We start from the raw sequence: 22324 nt of genomic DNA, 5'->3' as shown, positions 1-22324 counted from the left end.
TGATGTCAGGCAATTTGGTATCTACTGCCAATTTCCAGAGGAAGGCCTGCAATACTGCATCTGATGAGGGGAATCAAGCTCAAGGGCATTTGGTCTGTGGTTGGACCCAAAAACATTCAGCTTATTCCTTGGAAATATCATGAGGGTAGTGCTGTAACTAATCCCCCTTTTGAAGTTTTTTTTTTCATAAATCAAATAATGTCTTGAAAAATAAATTTTTCTTAAGTGAGAAACTTTTGGTCTGGCAGTCTTAATGTTGAGGCACATTTATTCCTCTGGCATTGCAAAGAGCTCTTGTGGTGAGCAGGAGCTTTGTTTGCAGGCTGGGTTTGCAAGGCAGGGTGCAGGGACTGCGATGTAGCACATTTCTGTGTTCTGCATCCACTTGAGGGCACCACAGTATTGCTGGTAGCAGGGATTTTGTTAACTGTATGGGGGACTGTACCCTGCACTTTAAAGGAATCCTTCAGGAAAAAAAAAAAACCAAACCAACTGCATAATTTATTTAAAACCACCACCACATTGCAAGAATGGGTATTTCTGCTCTGTTCGACCTTCCCTCAGGTTGTGGGCACTTTGCCCCAGCACACGAGAACCTCTTGTGGTGCACACGTTATAGCAGCCCTTTCCCTGCCAAGAGGGACATGTGCTTTGTGGGTGAACTGACTCAAATGGAGGAAAAACAAGGAGTAATTTAGTTCTTAGCTCTGGTGAGATACCAGCTTTTCTGGGAGAGCCAGGGCAGTGACAAGGGCCCGTGAGCCAAAGGCAGATACTGTGCTCAGCATGGGGAGTGGGCTGGACATGCAGCCTTCTGCACCTTCCTTCCAGCAGGCAAAGCCACAGAGATGCTGAACCTCTTCCTCCTTCCTTTTCCCATTCCATGTCTGCATCCCATTCTTTCTTTCCCTTTAAGCATGGCTTTACTCTCAGGCTCTGACCTTTCCACACAGAGCCAGCCTAATGCAGTCATGTTTGTTACTGCCCTCTGCAGCATCCCCTACAGGCAGGACACTGTCCATGTTTGGGTGCAGCTGCATTCCCTCAGCCAAGTGACTTCTTTGGACAATAAGGTCAATATTGTTGACAATAAGGTCAATAAGGCTTTGTGTGGCTGAGGAGGTCCCTCCACTATGGCACAGCTCCTGAGAGAAGCAGAGGCTGAACAAGCCCCAGAACAGGAATTGCTGTGTTTCACCCTGCATCCCCTCAGAGTGCAGCCCCTTGGCTGGGCTGCTTGAAGGAGAGCAATGCTGGCAGTGGCTGAGGGATAGTTACTTGCTGGTTTTAGAGGGAGGTTTCTGAATTTTCATAGAATCATTAAAGTTGGAAAAGACATGAAATCCAACTGGTGACCCAGCAATGTGAGGTCCATCGCTAAGCCATGACCCTAAATGTCACCTCTGCGGGCCTGTTGGACACTTTCAGGGATGGTGATTCCATCACTTCCCTAGGCAGCTGATTCTAGTGTCTGACCATCCTTTCACTGAAGCAATTCTCCCCTAATCTAGCTCCTCAGCACAACTTAAATGCATTTCCTTTCACCCTGTCACTTGTTACTCTTGGGACAAGAGACTGGCCCCACCTGGCTACAACCTCCTTTCAGGAACCTGTAGAGTTGTAGGCTGATAAAATGTGTCCTCCAAGCCTCCTTGTCTCCAGGCTAAATGCCTCCAGCTCTCTCAGCTGCTCATTATAAGACTTGTGTTTCAGACCCTTCACCAGTTTGTTGCTGTTCTCTGGACATGTGCCAGCCTCCCAGCATCTTTTGTGTAGTGAGGGGCCCAGAACTAGACGCAGCACTCGAGGTGTGGCCTCACCAGGGCTGACTGCAGAGGAAAAGTCACTGCCCTGGTCCTGCTGGCCACACCATTTCTGATACAAGCCAGAGTGCCATTGGCCTTTTTGGCCACCTGAGCACATGCTGGCTCATGTTCAGCTGCTGTCAACCAGCACCCCTGGGTCATTTTCCTCTGGGCAGCTTTCCAGAAACTCTTCCTCCAGCCTCTAGTGCTGCAGGGGGTTGTTGTCACCCAAGTGCAGGACCTGGCACTTGGCCTTGTTGCACCTTACGTTGGCCTTGACCCATTGATCCAGCCTGTCCAGATCCCTCTGTGGAGCCCTTTTGGCAGAGAGGGTTGATTGAGGATCTGACTAAACCAGAAAGTGGTCTGTTCCTGCTAGGGCCAATTGTTAACAGGCCAGGAGTCCTTCAAAGCGCTGTAAAGAGCTGTCTGGTGAAACCTCCTGAAGGGTACTTTGAATTTAAGCTTATTACCTCAGGAATAAAAAGGAGGAGGAGGTATGTGCTGCTCTGGCAAGCGTTGCAGGCCTTGGAGTTGTGCCCCAAAAATGTTTCTGTTTGCATTTCAGAGACTGGGCCACTGCAGGCTTGCCAGCACACGAATGGGCTCCCAAATGCATAAGGCTTCAGTAGGAGAGATCTGTCCTACAATGCAAGAAAGTATAAGAATTGATATAATTTGGGGCTCAGCCCAGGACTCCAAAGGGCCCTGGCCCTTTAAATACCTTATCTTTCTCAGTGAGTCATCTCTTTCAGAACTCCTCTGCAACAGATGAAATTTCACCCAATAAAAAGGCTTTGGGCAGGCTGGTGTTGGTCTAAAGGGTGGGAAAAAGGGATGCCTCTTGCCCCTGGGTCAGCTGCTTCCTTGCCAACTATTTTCTGTCTTTTAGCTTTGTTGAATGAGGTTGGTGATCAGGCTGTGAGATTTGGGACCGCCAGTCAATCAGCTGAGCTTGTGCCAGTTGGGAGTGAGGTGCAGTCTGCACTCCCCATAGAGGCTGCAAATCAAACAACAGCTGATTTTAATGAACTGTTTGAAGAAAAACATTGATAGAAATAAATCCCTGGTTTCCATAGTGAGAACCCAGAAGTCTCCCTGTGGCAGAGCTGTTGCACTGGGTGAGCTGTGTGAGGGTCTCTCACTGTCCCAGCCAACCCATGCATTGGGACTGTCTCTTGCTTCTTGAGTTGAAGTGTGGTCTGAAAGCCCAGGGATCAACTCCACAAGTTTTTTTATCTCTTTCCTCTGTCAGACCAGCTAACCAGCCAATCTTCTGGAAAGAAAACAGAGCTATGTGCTGTGAACATTGACTCCAGCAACGTTTCCATCACCATTTTTAAGCAGTTTGGTGTAGGTGTCAGAAGAGAATGGTTCCTGTTCACTGGTATCTAAGAGGTCACTATTTAAAAGGCCTCTGCACAGTTCAAAAGGGCACTGAGAATTAGGCTTGACTATACTTTGGTGGTGTATTTCTACTACCTTTGGAGGCCCTGGGCTCTTCTCCAGTTGTCTATGAACTCTACTCTCCCTTTGAGGTGCTGGGTAGTTCAGTTCTAAGTCTTCAGTTCCATTCTCTTCCTGCCCAATTGCTCCATCCATGCCACAAGGAGTGTCTGCATGCAAATCCCTCTGGCTCCTGGTTTTCTTTCATATCAATCCATTGCCTTGGCAGCTTCTAGTACCTTTACATGTGCCATAGTTCAACCCCAGCCAGCAGCCAAGCCCCATGCAGACACTTGCTCACTCCCCCACCCGCAGGATAAGGGAGAGAATTGGAAGGGCAAAAGGTAGGAAACTCGTGGGTTGAGATAAAGACAGTTTGATAGGGAAAGTAAAAGCTACTCACACAAGCAAAGCAAAGCAAGGAATTAATTCAGTGCTTCCAAGGGCAGGCCAGTGTTCAGCAGTCTCCAGGAGAGCAGGGCCCCATCACACCTGGTGGTAACTTGGGAAGACAAATCCATCACTGCAAATGTCCCCCCGCTTTCTCCTCCCCATCTTATATACTGAGCATGAAGTCATATGGTCCTGAGTATCCCTTTGATCCATTGGGGCCACCTGTCCCAGCTCCTCCAAATCTGCTGGGCACCCCCTGTCTCCTCCCCAGCATGGCAGTGCAAAGAGTAAAAAGGGCTTGCTCTGTTCAAGCCCTGCTCAGCAATAACAGAAACATCTCTATACCATCAACCCTGCGTTCAGCACAAGTCCAAAACACAGCCCCCTACAAGACACTCGAAAAAAGCTAACTCCACCCCAGCCCAAACCAGCAAAACACCTCATCTTCTGCAGTGCATGTTTTTCATTCAAGTTCTTACTTTACCACAGGTGGTCCCCTTGGCCACTGTCTCTGCTGCAGTGAGATACAGGTTTCATCTCTGTGTCCAAAGAGTGGTCATTGCAAACCTGTTCTGTATTTCTAGTTCTAATTCTGTACTAATGATTCAAACTGCCTGGAATATCTACATGCAGTGGAACACAGTGATGAAGATGCAAAGGACTCTGTTAATAAATTTAAGTGAGGTTACACAGTTTACCTTTTCTTTTTTCCTACCCTATATCTCCTGTGAAGATAAATGGGGAAATTAGTATTATAGTTATGTAACACTGGAGAGAAGTGCCTGCTTGTATTTAAATATGTGTATGTGTAAATAATAAAAAAACCCCAAATTTTATGTCTGCTAAGTGAACACCAAAGCACTGGTTTCACAGTGTAAAGTAAAGGCAAAGCCAAAGTAGTCCAACTTGAGAGACAGTGTTGAATAATACTCACTGCATTGTGGCTTCACAAGGTAAACATGGTCATGTTAGACCAGAGATTAACGTTTTCCATTAATTTTACTTGTTCCATAAACAAGACAGGACTGTGTTATTTTTTGCTTTTAAAGCAGCATATTAACAAGCACATGCTGCTGCTGGATCCCAATAAAAGATTAACTGCAGTCAGCTGTTATATTGGTGGCTTATCAGTTGTTTTCTGTCTGTGAAGTCAACCTGAATATGATTCTCTGTCCTTGGATTTTGCAATTACATCTGGGTAGTTTGGTATACCTTTAAGATGGTTAGAGTGAAAATAACATATTCATGGAGGTGATTGTCAGATCAAAAGTCACTGGGCTCTTGCAGAGAATTACCAGGTGTTATCATTCTGTTTGTAGCTAATCTAGCTGTGCATTTAAGGACTCAAAAGTATACCTGGATTTGTCCAATGATGGAGTGAGAAAATAAAATAGGAGCTAGGGATTGGAAATAGGGTGGCAGAGCAAAGCTTCACGATTCTCTACAAGCAGGGAAGTATTTTCCTATCAGCACTGCTCTTATTATGTCTACTATCATAAATAGCACCTGCTATGTGATACAGATACACGAGGGCATATCCCAGCAACTGTCTTAGAAATAATAATATTTGTGTGTCAGGGTTAAACTGCCTTCCTTCTTTACTTTCACATTTAGAAATCTTCTGGGCTTTGAGAGCAATAAGCAAGGATGCAGCTGTAATTTGCTGGAGCTTGTTTACTTCTTGTATTAATTTGTTTTGTGATAAATCCAAAGAAGGTCAAGGTCCAGTTGTTTTACCTGCTCAAATATCCAGTGACAAACAAGCAAACAAAACAGAAGGCAGGAAAAAAAAGGGTTAGAAGAAAACATTTGTTTATGAAGTATATTAATGCCTATTTTGATGTATCTTCATATGCCATTGTTCCTTTTAGCAGTTTTGAACCACAGTATCAGCTATGTGCAGCTAAGGCACATCCAAACCCGAGCACTTGTGTGGTTTCGTGTGGACATCAGTGATAGCAATGCTTATTTGAAGGAAAGAAATTATTTGGTGTTGGAAAAGAAAATTAAAGGGGGAAAAAATATCTTCCCACCTTCCTCTATTTTATCTTCTTTGAGATTAACACTTCCATAGTAAGCTCTTGGCTCAAGCAGTGAAGTGCTAATTTCTTAATGAACAATATCAGTGAAAACAAATAGCCATTAGTAATAATTTTTTCCCAATAATTCAATTTTATTTGCTTGCCAGTTTTCTTCCTTAGTTGTTCACTTCTTCTAAATGCCTCCATCTGTTGAGATTTCTGTGTCAGGATTTAATATATAACAGAATGCACCAAGACCTCACACTTAATCTCGCCCTTATCCTTATCAAAATGTTCATTTTTCAGAAGGTTTGATATTCCAGAGACTACTTCCTCTCCTGCTATAACTATTTAATGTGACTTTCTATCATCTACTGATTTTTTTTCTGTTCTCTTGCTGCCTAAAATGACATTTTGGGTCAAGATGTGTGTTTTCTGAGGCTGTATTAGCAATATGCTAATCCTCTGGGCACACTGAAACACAAAGTAAACAGAAGGCGAGGAAGGCCAGCTAATAAAGCACCTCTGCTTGCTTTATGGTTTTTTTCAAACCATATTGCTTGCTGTGGACACATGAATTGGGGCTGAGAGTGGTTCTTCAAAAAATAAGTATTTTTTAGCTGTTCTGCATGCTGCTTTAAAATACATTCTATATTATTTGTTATAACTTTAGAAGTTTTTCAAGTGATGTCTTGTTTTGACCTTACAAATAAAACCAGAATTACTTTTCCCTCTATGTGTTTTGACTTTATTTTTGCCCCAGGTTTTTGGGATTTAAAGGTGACACTCGTAGTCACAATAAACCAGACATTCCATGTGGATAGTTACTCAAGAGAAAACGTATGAAATTAAAATTTTCACAGGTTTGTTTTTTACTGGGTGTTCCATTCCACCATTTGTTCTGAAAAACGAATCTATTCTTTGTCACAGGTTATAGTTTATTAGTGAAGTGGTGTTAGCATGACAGCAGAGCAAAGGTGAGTGCTGCCCTTTCCAAACTCTGCTTGCAGAAGTGTGGGGGACTGGGCAGGAGCACAGAGCTCTGAAGGGGTGACCTCCTGCCACAGGGTGGGACTTGTTGGGCCAACTTGGTACAGCTTATCCCAAAAGCCTCTCCAAACACTGGGCTGGGAACTGGGTTGAGGTACCCTCCAAGGTCCTGTCATCACAACATGTGTGGGTGCTGCCAACTCCAGTGTCAAATGAGATCAATAATGAGCTGTGTCATTTGTTCACACTTGTGAAATCGTTTAACACATGATGGGCAGGGTACTTGGTGTGGGTTCAGAGTAGGAGTTCTAACATGAAACATTTATATAATGGGATTTGGGCATTTCCCAGATCAGTTCTACTTCATGCTGAGCTGAGAACTTGGTAAATCCTGGCCCACTATGGGAACAGCTGTAAACTGTGCATGGAGAAATCCTTCTGCCCTGTCCAAGAGAGAATATCATCTCTACAACAGATGGCAGCAAGTACTGACTGAATGAAAGGAAATTCTAGGGCCTTTCCTGCTTGACCTAATGAACCAGAAGCATATGAGGCAAGAGGAGAGAGGAAAAGGGGGAGAGCTTTGGGTCAGAAGGACCTGCACTGTTGGATCTGAGCTTTAAAGGGAAACAGGTCCTGGGGGTATAAATGCTTCAGTCCACTTGAGTTTGGATGTGACCTGTCACAAGATTATCACAGAGCTCTCACCATCCTGCCACAGGAACTGGGGAGGATGAAAGGACTGTTGAGCACACTGCAGACATTGTGCTTCTCTTGGTCTTTTGTTTCTTTTAATGCATTCACACGAGCCTTGCTGTTAAACTGATCTGATTCGTGGTTTCAAACGCTGCCTTTCTGAGCAGAAGTTCAATGCACAATGGCAGGACTCTAAGGTGTCAGTTCCCTTCAAGGTGGCAGATTTAGGTATCAGACACAGTCTGAGGACAAAACTCCTCCTACATATGTTTTGCTGGGTAGCTACATGAGAAAACAGTATGTCTCTGCTTAGTTTCAAAGGCTGGTTTGAGAGGTGACCATGGATGCACCTCTGAAGGAAAAATACCTTCCAGTAGCCACTGTAAACTAGGAGCAGTCACTGGCATGTAGCATGATAAAATCGTGCTGGAACTGTGTGGGTCCCAAAGGAGAATGTTGCACACTTGATTTCTTGCCCAGTTTTATAATGTGTTTGAAATCATACATTGCATACATTTTGGTTTCCATTGTTCTAATGATCTGATGATTTCCTGAAACACTTAAATGGAGTTTCCACTGACCTTAAAATAATAGTGTTTTTTTAAAAAAGTGGTTAAGTGCAGACTTTTATAAGACAAATGGAGGCAGACTTCTCTTTCAAAAATATGATTTTTGCAAATGTGCACGGTTCTAAAAATCTCAGAGCTGTTTTTCAGAGTGACAGAAATAACATAGATGCCAGAGTAAGCAGCAGTATATCTTTCAGCACTAAAGTTTCAATACTAAGTCATTAACTGTGTACAGAAACAGGTCCAGAAGAAGGTCTGAATGTCTTTCAAACTGCCACTGAACAGCATGGAAGTGCCTGTGTCTTGTGGCCACCTTTGACTCACTTTGACATCTTCATACAACTTATTTGCATTCATCCTGTCATAATTGTTCTTATTAAAAGTGCTCAGATTGATCGTTCCCTCCCTTCCCTCCCTTCTATTTTTAACCTGTACTATTTAACATTTTCAGGTTTCAGAATCTTCTACTCTCTCAGTTCTTTCTGAGAGAGACTGTGATTCCTAAGATCCTGAGAGACTAAGAGTCCTAGTTCTTTCTACAGAGAGTCTGTGGCTATCCTTCTCTGGGTTTGAGCATTTGAAATCCATTTCCTTAGCCTTAATTTCACAGGACTGTTTGCTCAAAACCATACATGCTCTCTGGAAAGGTTTTCAATCTTTCTTCTTCACCCCTGCTGGACTCCATGGTTCTCAAAAAGCTGGCTCTTGACAGATAAGCCTCTAACATGGAGATAGAAAAAAATTAATTTACAATTTACAGTATGACTCAACATCTTTTCTTTCTCCCCAGTTTTGTCAGACCAACCTATTTCTAAAGAAATAATTGCCTAAAGGCAGGCAGAGTCATGCCCTTCAGTGCTGCCAGTCAGGTAAAGGTTTAACAGATTGAGTGTCCATTGTGTGTAATACCAGAGAACTTTCTGTATTTAAGTACTCTGAGCTCTTAGAAAATCCAGATTTTGAGATAGAACTGCTTTCTTCCTTTTCCCCAATCTGAACAGAGAGATATTTAAATCAAGAATTATCAGTAGAAAAGTTATCCTGTGGCAAACAGCAAGGGAAGTTTGGGCATGTTAATTTTGTCACAGGAAAAAATTCAATACATTAGTCCTTTGTTTCTCACAGAAGACATCTGATTTTTGTCCCCTGTATATTTCAAAATAAAATGAAAGAGATTGCGATTCGGTTTCTTGGGCCTTGCTAATCTGATAATAAATGATATGTATAAAGGCAAGTCTGAAGATATCTAACCTTCACTCACCAGTCTGTGGTACTTACAGAGTACTAATCACTAGATTAGGCATTTATCTTCAATGATACAAGACAGACTAAACTTTAGTGTGACAGTGGGCTCCATACTACATTATAAAATTAAAATTAAAAATAAAAATTAAAATGTTTATCATCAACCACTCTTCTCAGCAGGGAGGGGGGCTGAAGGAGGAGTTCCTTTTCAGTGCCACTCTGGAGATGGCATTGCTAGCCAGGAACATTTTCTAACTGTGCTTTGCAGCATTTTTCACTTGCTGGGCACTACTAAGTGGTACATCTATCTGTATTTAAAATGACAGATGGTGCCTGTCCCAGCACTGATAGGAGTGACTGTACAAACACCATCTCCTCAGTGGGGGAGCTGGAGAAAAATGGCACAAACTTGTACAAGGTCACTTCTGGTTTATTTTAGAATCTCTACATCCCAAGGTGTGTCCCTTATAAAAATTGCCAATTTACCCTTGTAAAAACTTTAGTATGAAGAAAGCAAAAAATTGGTGTTGCCAGCTTAAAAGCTATTCATGTCTCCAAATTCATGTCCAAACATGACTTAAACCAATCCCTTACCTGTCACCAAGGGAGAAATGTCCCAGAAGCAGCACGTCTGCTATGGTGTGCAAAGCTGTGAAGAAGACTCTGACCCCATGTTACTGCAAGGCAGGTTAGGGCTATTAAAAAATCATGGAAAGAGTTTACTTACCCAGCTGGGTTTGTTGGTTTTCACTTGTTTGTTGCTTTGTTTGTTTCTTTGCTTTCTTAAACAACATGAAGAGCCCTTTTGGGTTCATTTATACATATGTATGCAAAGAAATCTATTGCTTCTTTAGATTTGTAAGAAACTGAAGAGTTAAGAAATATGTTCCTGTGTCAACCCATCTTCTGCCTGAGGAGAACCGCTGAGCTGTTATTTACTTTCTGTGCTAATATTTTAGTCTCATATTTGGTTATAGCTCCAGATGGCACATGTTTGCATTCACATTTGCAACAGCTGAGATATAGTCAGGCAGCATAATATCTCTAATAAAATGTCCTTGGTTTAAAATGAAGATAAGCTCTGCCCCTACTTCAGCTAGTGAGCAGAACCTGCTGAAAAGTCACTTTAAAAGTCACTTTACTCCAAGGTTTTTTGAAACAAAGAACAGGAGGACACAAGTTAAATATGATGCCTTGGATAGGTTTTTAAGGGAGGGGGCTTCTCAGAACTCCTGTTTTGCATCAAGATTTAAGGCAGAAGTTCAGAGATGCTTGCCTGCTATCTAACTCAGTCACGAGAGGGAAATTTAAAACAAACCTAGTTTCAGTGTTAGACAACACTTCATGGCAGGACAGCTGCCTCTCTATTAATTTGCTAATTTATTCAAATGGCTATCATAAAAAAGATGCTGATTTTATCAGACATAACCAACCAAAGAATTTTAAGCACATGCTTACCCTCAATCACTTGAGCTTCAAGGTAGTCTAGACATGTTTAAATTAACTGGATTTTTTATTCATGTAGACTTGCTTCAGATATAAGGGTCAAATCCTCCTTTACCATGGCATTCTCATAAGCTAGAGACAGTGTTTTAGAACTTGTTTAAAAGCTGAGCAGGCTTCAACATGGACCTGGTATTTGCCAGTATCTGCCTAGCCAAAGCTGACTGAATGGTAGCTTTTAGTTTCTCTAGCTGAGAAATGAATGCCTTTATTGCTCAAGAAAGATGGAGGAAATGGAACCCTTCTAGAAAGATAATGCTTTTATTACTGTTTCCTTTTCTTAAGGCTGTTAGAGAGGTCAGCTGTCCTCAAAAGTGCCAGTGACGTGGAATTCACCCAACCTCTCCCAGAAAACACATTGTATAAAGCTCCTAGAGATTCCTGTTCTGAAGTCATATGGATGTTTATAGGCCAATTAAATGTTTTCAGGTGAGACCAGAGTGATAAGAGGTCACTGAATCAAGGGAGATGTGCATATATCAACCTGGTGTGACGCCAGAAAGGCTACTGTCAGTTTCCCAGGAAGGCATTTCCTTCTTAAAGCCCATATGAAATAATAGCAGAAGATTCTTCCCCTCCAGAAATGCATCTGCCTCCAGTCTCATCTTTTAGTAAAGTAGGAGAGCTCACATCAATGCTTGGTAATGACACAGTTACTATATACATGGTGTACATATGAATAGTCCAACATTTATGTGCTTGTATATATGGATGCTCTACTTTTAAATAACTCACAGCATGGAGTGAACTATTCTGAAGAGCAGTGCCTTCAAATTTTGAGAATATTAATGTCTGCTGATGGTACAAAATTACTTGGAGGAAGACAGGACTGTCAGAAGAATTGCAGAAAGTCTTTATGAAAATCATCAACTAGGTGTCAAGTGATGATTAAGTATATGTGTATATGTGTCTATGCATATATGGCAAAAGATGCACATGAACCACTCCTGACTCTACTCCTGATGAAGTTAAGAGCCTCTGAACTGATGACCATCATTCAGGAATAAAACCTGGGGGCTATGACTGTTCCACGACGACAACAGCTCATTGTTCAGAAGTGACTTCTGAGAAAGGCAAAACAGAGAACTTCATTCTGTCTCCGTATAAATCCATGCTTTCCTAATTCCTGGATACTGTGTCCTCTCCTGATACTTCATGCACATCCCTCTAAAGAGTATCTTAGAAAAGCTGTAGGGCTAGGAAAGATTCAAATAAGGTTAACTAGATGATCAAAGGCCTTGTGTCACTCTAAAAAAAGAAGCTATATCTCTTCAGTTTGGACAAAAAGTGACCATTGGAGTCTTACTGAGATTTATAAAATAGGCAAAGCAATAGACAGGATGAATAGGGATTGCTTGATTGATTGATTGATTGATTGATTCCCTTTTTTCCTCCACAGTCAAAAAGCAAGAAGGCACCAGATCTTGTAAATGTAATGTTTGATCAAATTTTGTCTCACTTACAAGCATCCACAGAGAACTCCTTGACACAGGCTGATGTGGACGTTCTTGTGGCTTTAGGAGCAGACTGCATAAAACATAGGTTAGAAATTAATTGAAAGTTGTTAAATGCATAAAATCATTCTGGTTCAGGATTTCACCAAGATGTAAATTATTGAAGGCAAGAAAAACAGTCACGAGAGGAGTGGCATATATCATACACTCTTCCTGAAAGATTCATGTTTGGCTACTGCCAAGGTAAGGACAAGTTTGCCATGCAAGCTCCTCTACTGTCTGACAAGTCTCTTCAGACTTCCAGGTATTCCATTAATGGAATGGACTATGAGCCGAAAACAGTACATGTCTTATATGTTTGGACCCAATGAGATATTTATTATTTTAATTCCCAGCAATGGTGAGAATATAAAAGAGCTGTCTACAGCAATCATAGTCATAGAATGGCTTGGACTGGAAGAGACCTTAATGATATCTAGCTGCAACCCCTCTGCCACGTGCAGGGGACACCTTCCACTGACCAGGTTGCTCAAAGCCCTTTCTAACCTGGCCTTGAACACTCCCAGTGATGGGGTAGCCACAGCTTTTCTGAGCAGCCTGTGCCAGTGCCTCACAAGTGCCTCAGTGTAAAGAATTCCTTTTGTATATCTAATCTAAACCAACTCTCTCTGAGTTCTTTTAATTTTGTGTGTGAACTTAGGACACATTGTATTGTTGTCCAAATGGCAACACTTGTGCCCGAGGAGCAATTCTGATGGTTTCAGAGAGAACGTGGTGGCAGTGAGTATTTGTGAAAAAGTATATAAATGCAAAACTGAAAAACTAACACTGATGTGACTGTATCTTATTGTTCTCAAGCCAGCATGCTAGAGACAGCTAAAATAGACAAAAAATAGATAAAAATAGACGGCTAAATAGCTAAAATAGCTAAAACAGTTAAATGGGGATTTATCATATCACAAAATTGGGTTTTGTATTGTGTGCTTCCTTAACATTTGAAAGTATGAAGCATTAATACTGCAGCATCAAGACTTGTATGCTTTCTATCTAGGTGCATGTGGCTGCAACCATTCTATAGGTAAGATTTAGAAAGAAAAATTAACTGTTGCCTAATTTATTACTATAGAGCTAAATTTGGCTGCTGGTCTTCTACCTTTGAGAAAATTGGGTCACACAGGAAGTTCACTTCAGTCAATTTTGAATCAGGATGACCAGGATCAGTTTCACCGGCAATTCATTGTTGACTCATAATTCTAAGTAATCATTTTTTCAGGAAAGCTGATAATGCGTAATGCATCCTAGGCAGTCATACTGGTGACTGACCTTTACTCTTATTTTTGGTAAACAGTCATAAAGTTATTATATAATTTTATATATATATATATATATATATATATACTGGGAATTTCTGGTAGAAAGAAATGTAATTTGCTTCTGCCTCTTAGATCTATACACAACCAAAGGAAATAAATGATGACAAGTAGAAATGGTATCCAATACCATATGTTGCTGACATCAGGACTCTGCATATGACTGATGCAGGCCTCAGAAAGAAAAAAGTAGGATAAGAACCAATTTAACCTGAAGGAGAATTTTCATAAACACAGTTAATAGGAGCTGTGAAATAAAGGCATGAACCAAGAGTGAAATGGTTAACCATGAGATGCTCTTGGAGCACAGGAGCTGGGTTGCTCAGAACTCTGCTGCCTAGATTACTGAAACATCACCACACTCCCCAGCAGTTAGGAGACAGAACTCCTTTCACAAACAAACACTTTGCAAGAATGACTTTAGCAAGCTCAGTCTGTCTTTCTAGAACAGCCATTAGCCAATCACTGTAATTCATGCTGAACCTCAGATGGCAATGGCCCTGTAACTGGAGTTCATTCCATTCAGCCTCAGCCCAGCTTGAATTTTACATCATGAATAAGAAGGAATGGACTTCCTGGGGACTTCTCTGTTGCTGTGACATTTAACTTACAAAGCTCTTTGGTACCCCAGCAATGGACAGGATACAGGGAGCTGTTGAATGAATGGACAGGTGGACAAGCAAATACTCCCGGGTGCTATGTGTGCCTTGAACCTTCACAGCAGTTAGTAGTCACTGCACCTCAGCAGCACTACACTCCTAAATTTCTCACCTTTGGAGCACTCATCTCTTCCTCCACTTTTCGTCTCCTCAGAAGGGGAAAATTTTGCAACATAAATATCATGAAGAGGTAAAGAATGTAATTCTTAAAATAGCCCAGCATGGAAAAAAACCCAAACCTAGTGCAGCAAAACACAAATTTGTAGTTGCACATCTGATGGTGAGCGGGAGGCTTTTACACACCAAAGGCTTGGAGATCTGGCAGATAGAGACCTTCAAGCTGTTGTTTTTAATGCCCAGTTTTTGCTGAGACATGCTAAGAGCCCAGATGGTAGGAATGCATAAACTTCGTGCTTGGTGAAAAAAACTTGGTACCTTTTCCCCTGTGTAAGAGCAAGCAAAGAGAGTAGAGTGCAAAGTAACACAAACTTGAAGTAGCAATGTCTTCTTATTAAGCCTGAGCTCCTTTCATTCCTCCTACCTAGTGTTCCCTGATGTTGCCTGAAGGGTCCTGACAATTCAATCATTCAACGCTTGAGCTGCTACAAAAGTTCACATGTACACTAGTATGAAATGCCATTTTTTCCTCATCAGTTTCTATGAGGAAAATTTAATTACACAGCCTGTCTGGGAGAAATATTCTGAAGGAGGAAGCTGTACTGGATATCTTGATTTGTCTTGTTCTACATCAATGCCCAGGTGCCCAGGCTGCTCAGGGAAGTGGTAGAGTCACCATTCCTGGAGGCACTTAAAAGCATGTAAATGTGGCACTTGGGAACATGGATTAGTGGTGGACTTGGCAGTGTTGGGTTAATGGCTGGACTTGATGATCTGAAAGGTCTTTTCCAACCTAATCAATTTTATGACTCTGAACCCTCACATTCTGTGTTTGAAATTATCATGTGTGAAATACAAGAGAGAACACTGTCATGAGCTCCAACAGCTGACCTTCTCTGAAGTTTCTCTCAAATCTCACAGAAACATGAGGCAATTCTGAAACACAGGATTTCCATCCCCAGGACTGTCTCCAGGACTGGCCCATGCCACCCACTCCCCTGGAGCTAGAGCAGCCCAGGGACACCAGCAGCCTGCAGCCACGCCCCACTGGAAACACACTGGTGCAAGTAAAGTTCAAGGTAACCTTATGGATCAGGGTCATATTACTTTTCAACACCTGCCCATGTCTATATAAGCACACAATGCCTCCCTGTGTGGCAGAAAGGCCCTCCCCTGCTGCTGACACATGGCTCCAGACATGCTGCTTCCTGCCACAGGGAACTCTGCCTCCATGGCCACCAAGATCCCAGCTGAGAAATCTGGGAAATGTCAGTGTGAGACACACCATTCTAAAAGCATCCTGTACCAGATCCTTAACAAAGAGCATGGAAGTGAGACCAAGAGGCACCAGCAGCATTGCAGTCCCCACTGCTGTGAAAGAAGCAAAGGCTGCCCTTGTTTGGACAGGAGAAGAGTTGTCCTGAAAACACCAGAAGCCACGTGCAGAAGAGCTTCTGAAGTGCTGTTGAAGACTTCAACTTTTATTAGAAACCTACCTTCTTTTTATCACATGCCTTGGGAGGATCAGTTTGTCCTCATACAACAGAACTGGGCCCCTCTTTTTGTCCTGGGCATGGCACAAGAAGGAGTGGATTTTGACCTGAGAGAGATTCCAACCACCAGTTTATTGGAAAAAATCCTCCTCAATCAGTCTTCAACAGCTATGAATGAACTGGGCAGCTCATCACCAGGAGCATCTTTCACAGAAGTTCAGAAGATGAAGAATTTATTGTGGAAATTCTGGGACCTGGACATAAGTGGAAAAGAATATGCCTATCTTAAAGGAATTATTCTTTTTAATTCTGGTAAGTCCTCCCAGAAATTACACAAATGATTATGTACCTAGAAAGATATTTGATATTTTTATTTATGTATAGAAAATGTTTTGTCTAACTCATTTCTATGAATATAGTTAAATGTTCTCAAAAACCTGTATTCCATGATTTAACACTTTTTCTGCCTGATGTGGTTTATTTTGGTTCCTTGGATATGTGCAGTATGTCACCCACTGTAAGTCAAAACAACCTCTATCTGACAAATTTTAAGTAATAAAGAATTGTGTAACTTCAAACTGACTTCCAGTTCAAAGGTAATACAGCAGCCTCACCCTCACGTCACAGCAAGGGAGAGATGGTGCATGGGCACATGATGTGAGCTTTAGAAGTATTTTAACAAAGGCTTCCTCAGTAACAAGAACACTGGAAAAAATAACCATCTGATTTTCATCTGTGAGGCAAAGGATGCTATGTTGAGGTCACACAGCTTTTACGTATTTATATCCTTTATTTATATAATTTAGTATCTCTACTTTCAAAGCCTGGGACAGCAAACTAAGACTTCTGATTGCATCCTCTCACTTCTGATGCCAAGTTCAGGCTCCTTAGGAAGGAAGGTTGCCTCAGTCAGCACCATGGAATGCATGAGTCATTAAAAGCTGAGCTCTAAGTCCACTAGAGTAAATGGAAAGACTTATTGACTCCAGCCTGCTCTGGCTCAGATGCCCAGCTCCTTCCACAGCAATCACTGCTGCTGGCCGCACTGCCAGCACTGTGCTGTACTTGGGACTGCACCAAAAGGATGCTTGAATGCTTCAGTTATCCCATTATATTTCTCGTGGTGCATGGTTTATAGGCTGCTCAAAGGCTGTGTGACTTTATATTTGTTGCCAGTGGGATTCAAGTTCTGATTCTTGAGGTGTAATGTCATCCAGATGCTTGGCATTGCCTTGAGTGTCTATGCCGCAGCATCAAACCAGAAGAGTTTGTTTCAGTGCAAGCTTTTTTCACAATAAAATCAGGCTAAAAGAAACCACTGTTTAGATCCAGGGGAATGATAAGAGGAGAAAGGCCTCATCTGCAGCAGCTTACACAGTTTAACTAGCTGGCATTTTTATTGCCTCTGTGGGTAAAATGCAATTTTCACTTAAGGAGAAACAGCAGCAGCAGGGTTATGTTCTGGATTTGTGCCTCCTAAAGGCCTGCTGCTTCCCCAAGGTGCTGTATGAGAGAGCCAGCAGCCTCAATGCTGTCTGCAGACACATTCCACAGTTTCAGGAATGGCACTCAGCTCTTAGTTGGGATAATCCTACTCCCTGGAATGGAATATTTCTCCATGAGCTGCAGAAGGCAGCCTGGAGAACATCAGTTAAGCTTAGATTCAGTTAAGCCTCCATATGAAACAGAGTCACCATCTAAGTCTGGGCTGAAACATGTACTCAGGGCTTATACACAGCCCAAACCATCCTTTGCTGCAAACAAATCTGTACAGCTGTTGTTTCACAACTACTACTTTTAATAGTTTTTCAACACTTTCCACAAAACTCAGAAAATGTTTTCTACATATTTGCAACACATTTTCAAACTTCTCAAGTTTTGGCTTGATGTTTGGCAAAATGCTACTATTTTTGCAGGCCTCAGTTCTAAAAGGATTTCAGGAAGTCACCAGCAGTGACTAACTCTCTTTTGGATTACAGAGTACCTCATTACCACCCTTAATGTTTTTCTTCTGTTGGGACCACCAAAACTGACTGAAGCAAAGGGGAATGGCCAGGACCAGAGAGGTCCAGAGCTGGATCATGAGCTAGAGTTCAACAGGACATCCAGGCATGCAGCTGTAGCAGCCATCACTTGGATAAGAAGCATGACAATTAAGCAAAGCTTTGCTTGTACCCTGAGTGATCTCTTGTGGCAACAGACATTGTGCTTATTCTCATCAGAAAAATCCCTTTGGCAAGAGGGTGGCAGGCAGCACGATGGAGTGTAGGTCCTCCTACAAGAATCATAGAATGCTTTGGGTTGGAAGGGACCCTAAAGATCATCTAGTGCAACCCCCCTGCCATTGGAAAGGATACCTTCCACTAGACCAGGCCCCTCTAAGCCCATCCAGCCTGGCCTTCTGGCCAACTTCTGGGGATGTGGCATTCACAACATCTCTGGGCAAGCTGTTCCAACCTCACCACTCTCACAGTAAAGGATTTCTGCCTACACATCTGGCCTATGCCTGCCTACCTTCTTTCAGTTCAAGGCCATTCCCCCTTCTCCTGTCATTACAGGCCCTTGGAAAAAGTCCCTGTCCAGCTTTCTTGTAAAGCCCCTTTAGGTACTGGAAGGCTGCTCTAAGGTCTTTCTAAAGCCTTTTCTTCTCCAGGCTGAGCAACCCAAACTCTGTCAGCCTGCATTCATAGGAGAGGTGCTCCAGCTCTCTGATCATCTTCAGGGCCCTCCTCTGGAGTCATTCCAGCAGGTCCATGTCCTTCCTGTGCTGAGGGCCCCAGAGCTGGAAATAACTGTGCAGCACCTCTGTGTGGGAGGCTCTGGCTGGGTTACTGATTGACCACATCTGGGCTAGCAAGAACCTGCAAAGAAGAAATTGTGCACCAGCCCCCGAGGGGAAACCAGCACCTTGCATCAACAGAATCCAGACTCTCCAGAACATATTGGCATCCCCACTCTTCCCAGGGGAGCTTTGGCTGGGTGGCTTTGGAGCTGTCTCTGTATCTGTGGGTGAAGGGTCCAGCTGCAAGGCCTTCTCTACTTGGACCCAGGCCATAAGTCAAAGGAAGGAGCAGGTAGGACTCTTCTGCCACACAGGAACAGCACAGAGTGAGGTGGAAACATTTTTGTGTTTTTGACAGTTGGCTGAAGAGCAATTGGGACTGCACAGTGAAGAGATGGGAATAGCTAAAAACAGTGCTGTTATTATATCAGTGCCATACATATGCATATTTATGTACACATATATATTCAAAAATTCCATCAAGGCTGTGACAGGGTTTCTGTTAAAAAAAAAAAAGGATACTCTTAAGAGGTTTACAGTTCATCTGGAAACATGTGTTTGACTGAATATTATTACAACATATCTTAGAACAAGAAGTGTCTCATAATATGTAAATTAAAACCACTCTTCCATTACATAGAAAAGAAGACCAAATGGGGAAATCAAGTATATTTGAAGAGATATAAACTATTGCAACTTCATCCTGAATCCACAAAATCCTGACAATTTCCTTTCCATGAAAAATCTAACATTTGGAATCATCCTCACAGCTTGCAGCTGCTGGTAATCCTGGGGGAGATTATGACTTTTGCAAACACTTAATTTCTGGCTAGCCTGGTTGCAGGTTTGGCTGAGGCTTCTTCTCCTCTGGCAGTGATGTCTAGGAAGAAGAGAGTTGCTGAAGGCTGATAACAGTCAGCCAGTGACAGACTGAAGGAAACCCAACCAGATTTGTTTTGCCCTGGTACAGGGCACTAGTCAAGAATGCTGAATTTCCCACATGGAAATGAATGATCCTGTGTAAAACATTTGGTGTGAGCTATTCAGATTCTATTCCAGGGAGGTATGGGGTCAGTCACTGTAAACGTTGCCAAATAGTGTGTTCTACCCTCTGTCCAGACTGCAACAATTCTAGGAGATAAAAGGTATCCTTAGAGAGTGAGGACAGGAGTCAACAGGCTGCTGAGAGCTACCTGACAAAGCAATCCCTCCAGAGGCAAAGGATGAACACAGGGTGTCCTTAGCACTGAGTTCTGGCACCCACAAACCCCTCAGTGAGCCAGCAGGTCACATGCTATGGGAGGTATGTGATTGAGGCTCAAGACCATGACTCCACAGGGCAAAGGCCTCTCCTCCTTCAGACACTCCTCTTGCTGAGGCACTCTTCTTGCTCTTTTTAGACTGTAAATGAAAATACCTAGATAGTATGGTGAACCACAGTGCTACAGCTTAATCTAGTAAGCAGAGGCAACAATAGGATGGACATGGGGCTGGGTATTCTGGAAATCTACATCTTCAGGCTGTGAGCCTGCTCGCTGCTCCAAACCATCATGTCCATCTCCTGGTGTTACCTAGGTACGGTAGATTAGAGCTGGAATATTTCCACCTGCCCAGACCATTATCTCAGCATCATTTGGTGGATAGACAACACTACAAAACTTCTTTTCCATCTGTACTGAGTCAAAATTACATGCTGTTACCATTTCAAAGCTGGATTTTAATGTAATGGGCTAGATTCCAATGTGATTACAATGCTGCCCAATGCTCATTCAAATTATTGAGCTACACATACCTTCTTTTTCCAAAAAGTATGTTTAGGAAGTGTTTTTTTTTTTTTTTTTTTTTTTTTTCTATAGAGAAAGTAGTGCTATAAGCCAGAAATCCAGACACCCATCATTACAAAAGGCACAGAACAGAAATGTTTACTCAGGATTTGTTATTTTACTTTTTGTTTTGACAGAATGTCATGTCCTGAAATGTCTCCCATATGTACAATCACTGCAGCAGGAAGCTCAGAAAGCTCTGATGGAGTTTATCTCAACAACGTTCCATGGAAGCCTCAGCAGGTTTGCTTTGATTCTTCAGCTAATCACGTCTCTTCGAGACATTGATGCAGATGCTATTGAAGAGCTCTTCTTCAGGCCCATCCTAGTAGAGGCCACCCTAAATGTACTACTTCTAGAAACCCTATATGTCAAGCCAGACTGGCTTTGAAAACAAATGACATCTGAGCAATAAAATATTTCATTTTGAAGAGATGAGAGAATATTATGAGCTAAATAAACACATTTCAAGCAAATCATTGATGCATATTTGTAAGCCATATACGCTTCGATGATGAAGTAATTTTGTAACATTTTAGAATTAAAAGCAGAGAAAATTAAGCATTTCATGATACTGTGTGTTTTAAAAAAACTCTTAGTCTAAGTATTTAAAGATTGTCTAGGAGCATCAGCATACTTTCCAGTTGTGCTACGTTCAACTGTATTATTTCTAGTGAGCATTTTTCCAGCTGTTTTTGCTTTGGCTTTAAGGAACAGGGGCAATGGTAAATTTTATTCAGTTTAAGGTAGATACATAAAAGGCTGGTCAATGGTAGAATCAGTACAAATCCTTCCTTTTCCTTGTCAGTCCCTGACCCCAATCCTTTTTCTGTTCCACTGACACCTCTAGTCCTTGGCTGTAATTGCACGATGGAGCTCCCCCTTATTAACTGCTTTCTTATAGGTTTTTTTCTAAGTCTTGCAGCAAACTGTGGGCATTAAATCCCTCTCCCATTATTGACAAAGTCCTTCCCTGAGGAACTAAACAATATAAACCAAAAATTTGTTGACTGGACAACAGCCGTTGTTCAGGATTGTTTCCAGAATGGGAATAACAAAGGTTGAAAGTTACTGTGTCATGCCATAAGCAGCAGAACTAATGTAGCCCAATCTCCTACACATTTAAGACCTTTTCCCTTTAGCCCTGCCTGCACCCTTCTATAATTACCCTCACTTCCTTCCAAATTGTCACCCTGTTCTTTTAAAAGTTTTAATGTTCTTTTAAAAGTTTTCTATGCCTTCTGATGTTTACATATTTCTACTGGAATTTCTCACACACTGTCATGTAAATAATGATTTTTTTGCATTCTTCTTTGTGGGAGGAGAGAATTGATGGACTGTTGGTTTGACCAGTGTGGTTGGAGAGGTGGCAATTTCACCCTCCAATCCACTGTCTCTTTTGAAATTCTATATATTGCGAGGTCAGAAATAAAACTTCCTTCTTTTGCATCTTGAGTGAATGCGTGAGTTATTTTGTGTCGTAGTGCGACACCAAATAGATGTCAAATATTCCTTGGACAGCAGAAATGCTAAAATACGGTTTCCTACAGATGTGTACAATCTGTTCCTACATCTCTCACTGCAAGAGTTCCACGTTTCCACCTCCAAATGCACTGTGGCATGCCCCAAAAATGTCTCTGTCTCCTACCCGTCTGGCTGGAGAAGAGGCAGCACGTGTTGGGGTGGGTGCCAAATGATGTGTGTGCTGACTGCCCTTCTGTCAGGATGAAAAAACATTGAGCTTCTGCTTTAGCCACAGCAGGGAAAGCTATTTGTATCCATTTCCTGTCCCACTTCTTTCACAATGGTTTCCATGAAACTTAAGGGAATTAATTTCTGAGTTTTTTCAGTAGTGGATCCAGCCTAGTTTTGCTTGGCAAAAGGGCTCAAATTCACCAAATGGGGGCTGACAGACAGGTAGACAGACAGCACAACGAAGAGTATGATAGCTTAGAATT

The 22324-nt window shown here is 42.2% G+C and overlaps 1 protein-coding gene across 1 annotated transcript; it reads left to right on the top strand.

Annotated features, from left to right (window-relative positions):
• The first annotated feature begins 15466 nt into the window (after positions 1–15466).
• Positions 15467–20912, top strand: LOC128786146 (nuclear receptor subfamily 0 group B member 2-like). Its single transcript, XM_053939211.1, has 2 exons — positions 15467–16073; positions 20504–20912. Exons 1-2 carry the CDS (start codon positions 15467–15469, stop codon positions 20755–20757), a joined length of 861 nt encoding a protein of 286 aa, XP_053795186.1. The 3' UTR covers positions 20758–20912.
• Positions 20913–22324: the final 1412 nt, after the last annotated feature.

Source organism: Vidua chalybeata, chromosome 3 (assembly GCF_026979565.1).
Source record: "Vidua chalybeata isolate OUT-0048 chromosome 3, bVidCha1 merged haplotype, whole genome shotgun sequence".
In the NCBI taxonomy this organism is placed as follows: Eukaryota; Metazoa; Chordata; class Aves; order Passeriformes; family Viduidae; genus Vidua; species Vidua chalybeata.
This window is presented reverse-complemented; position numbering and strand designations above follow the sequence as displayed.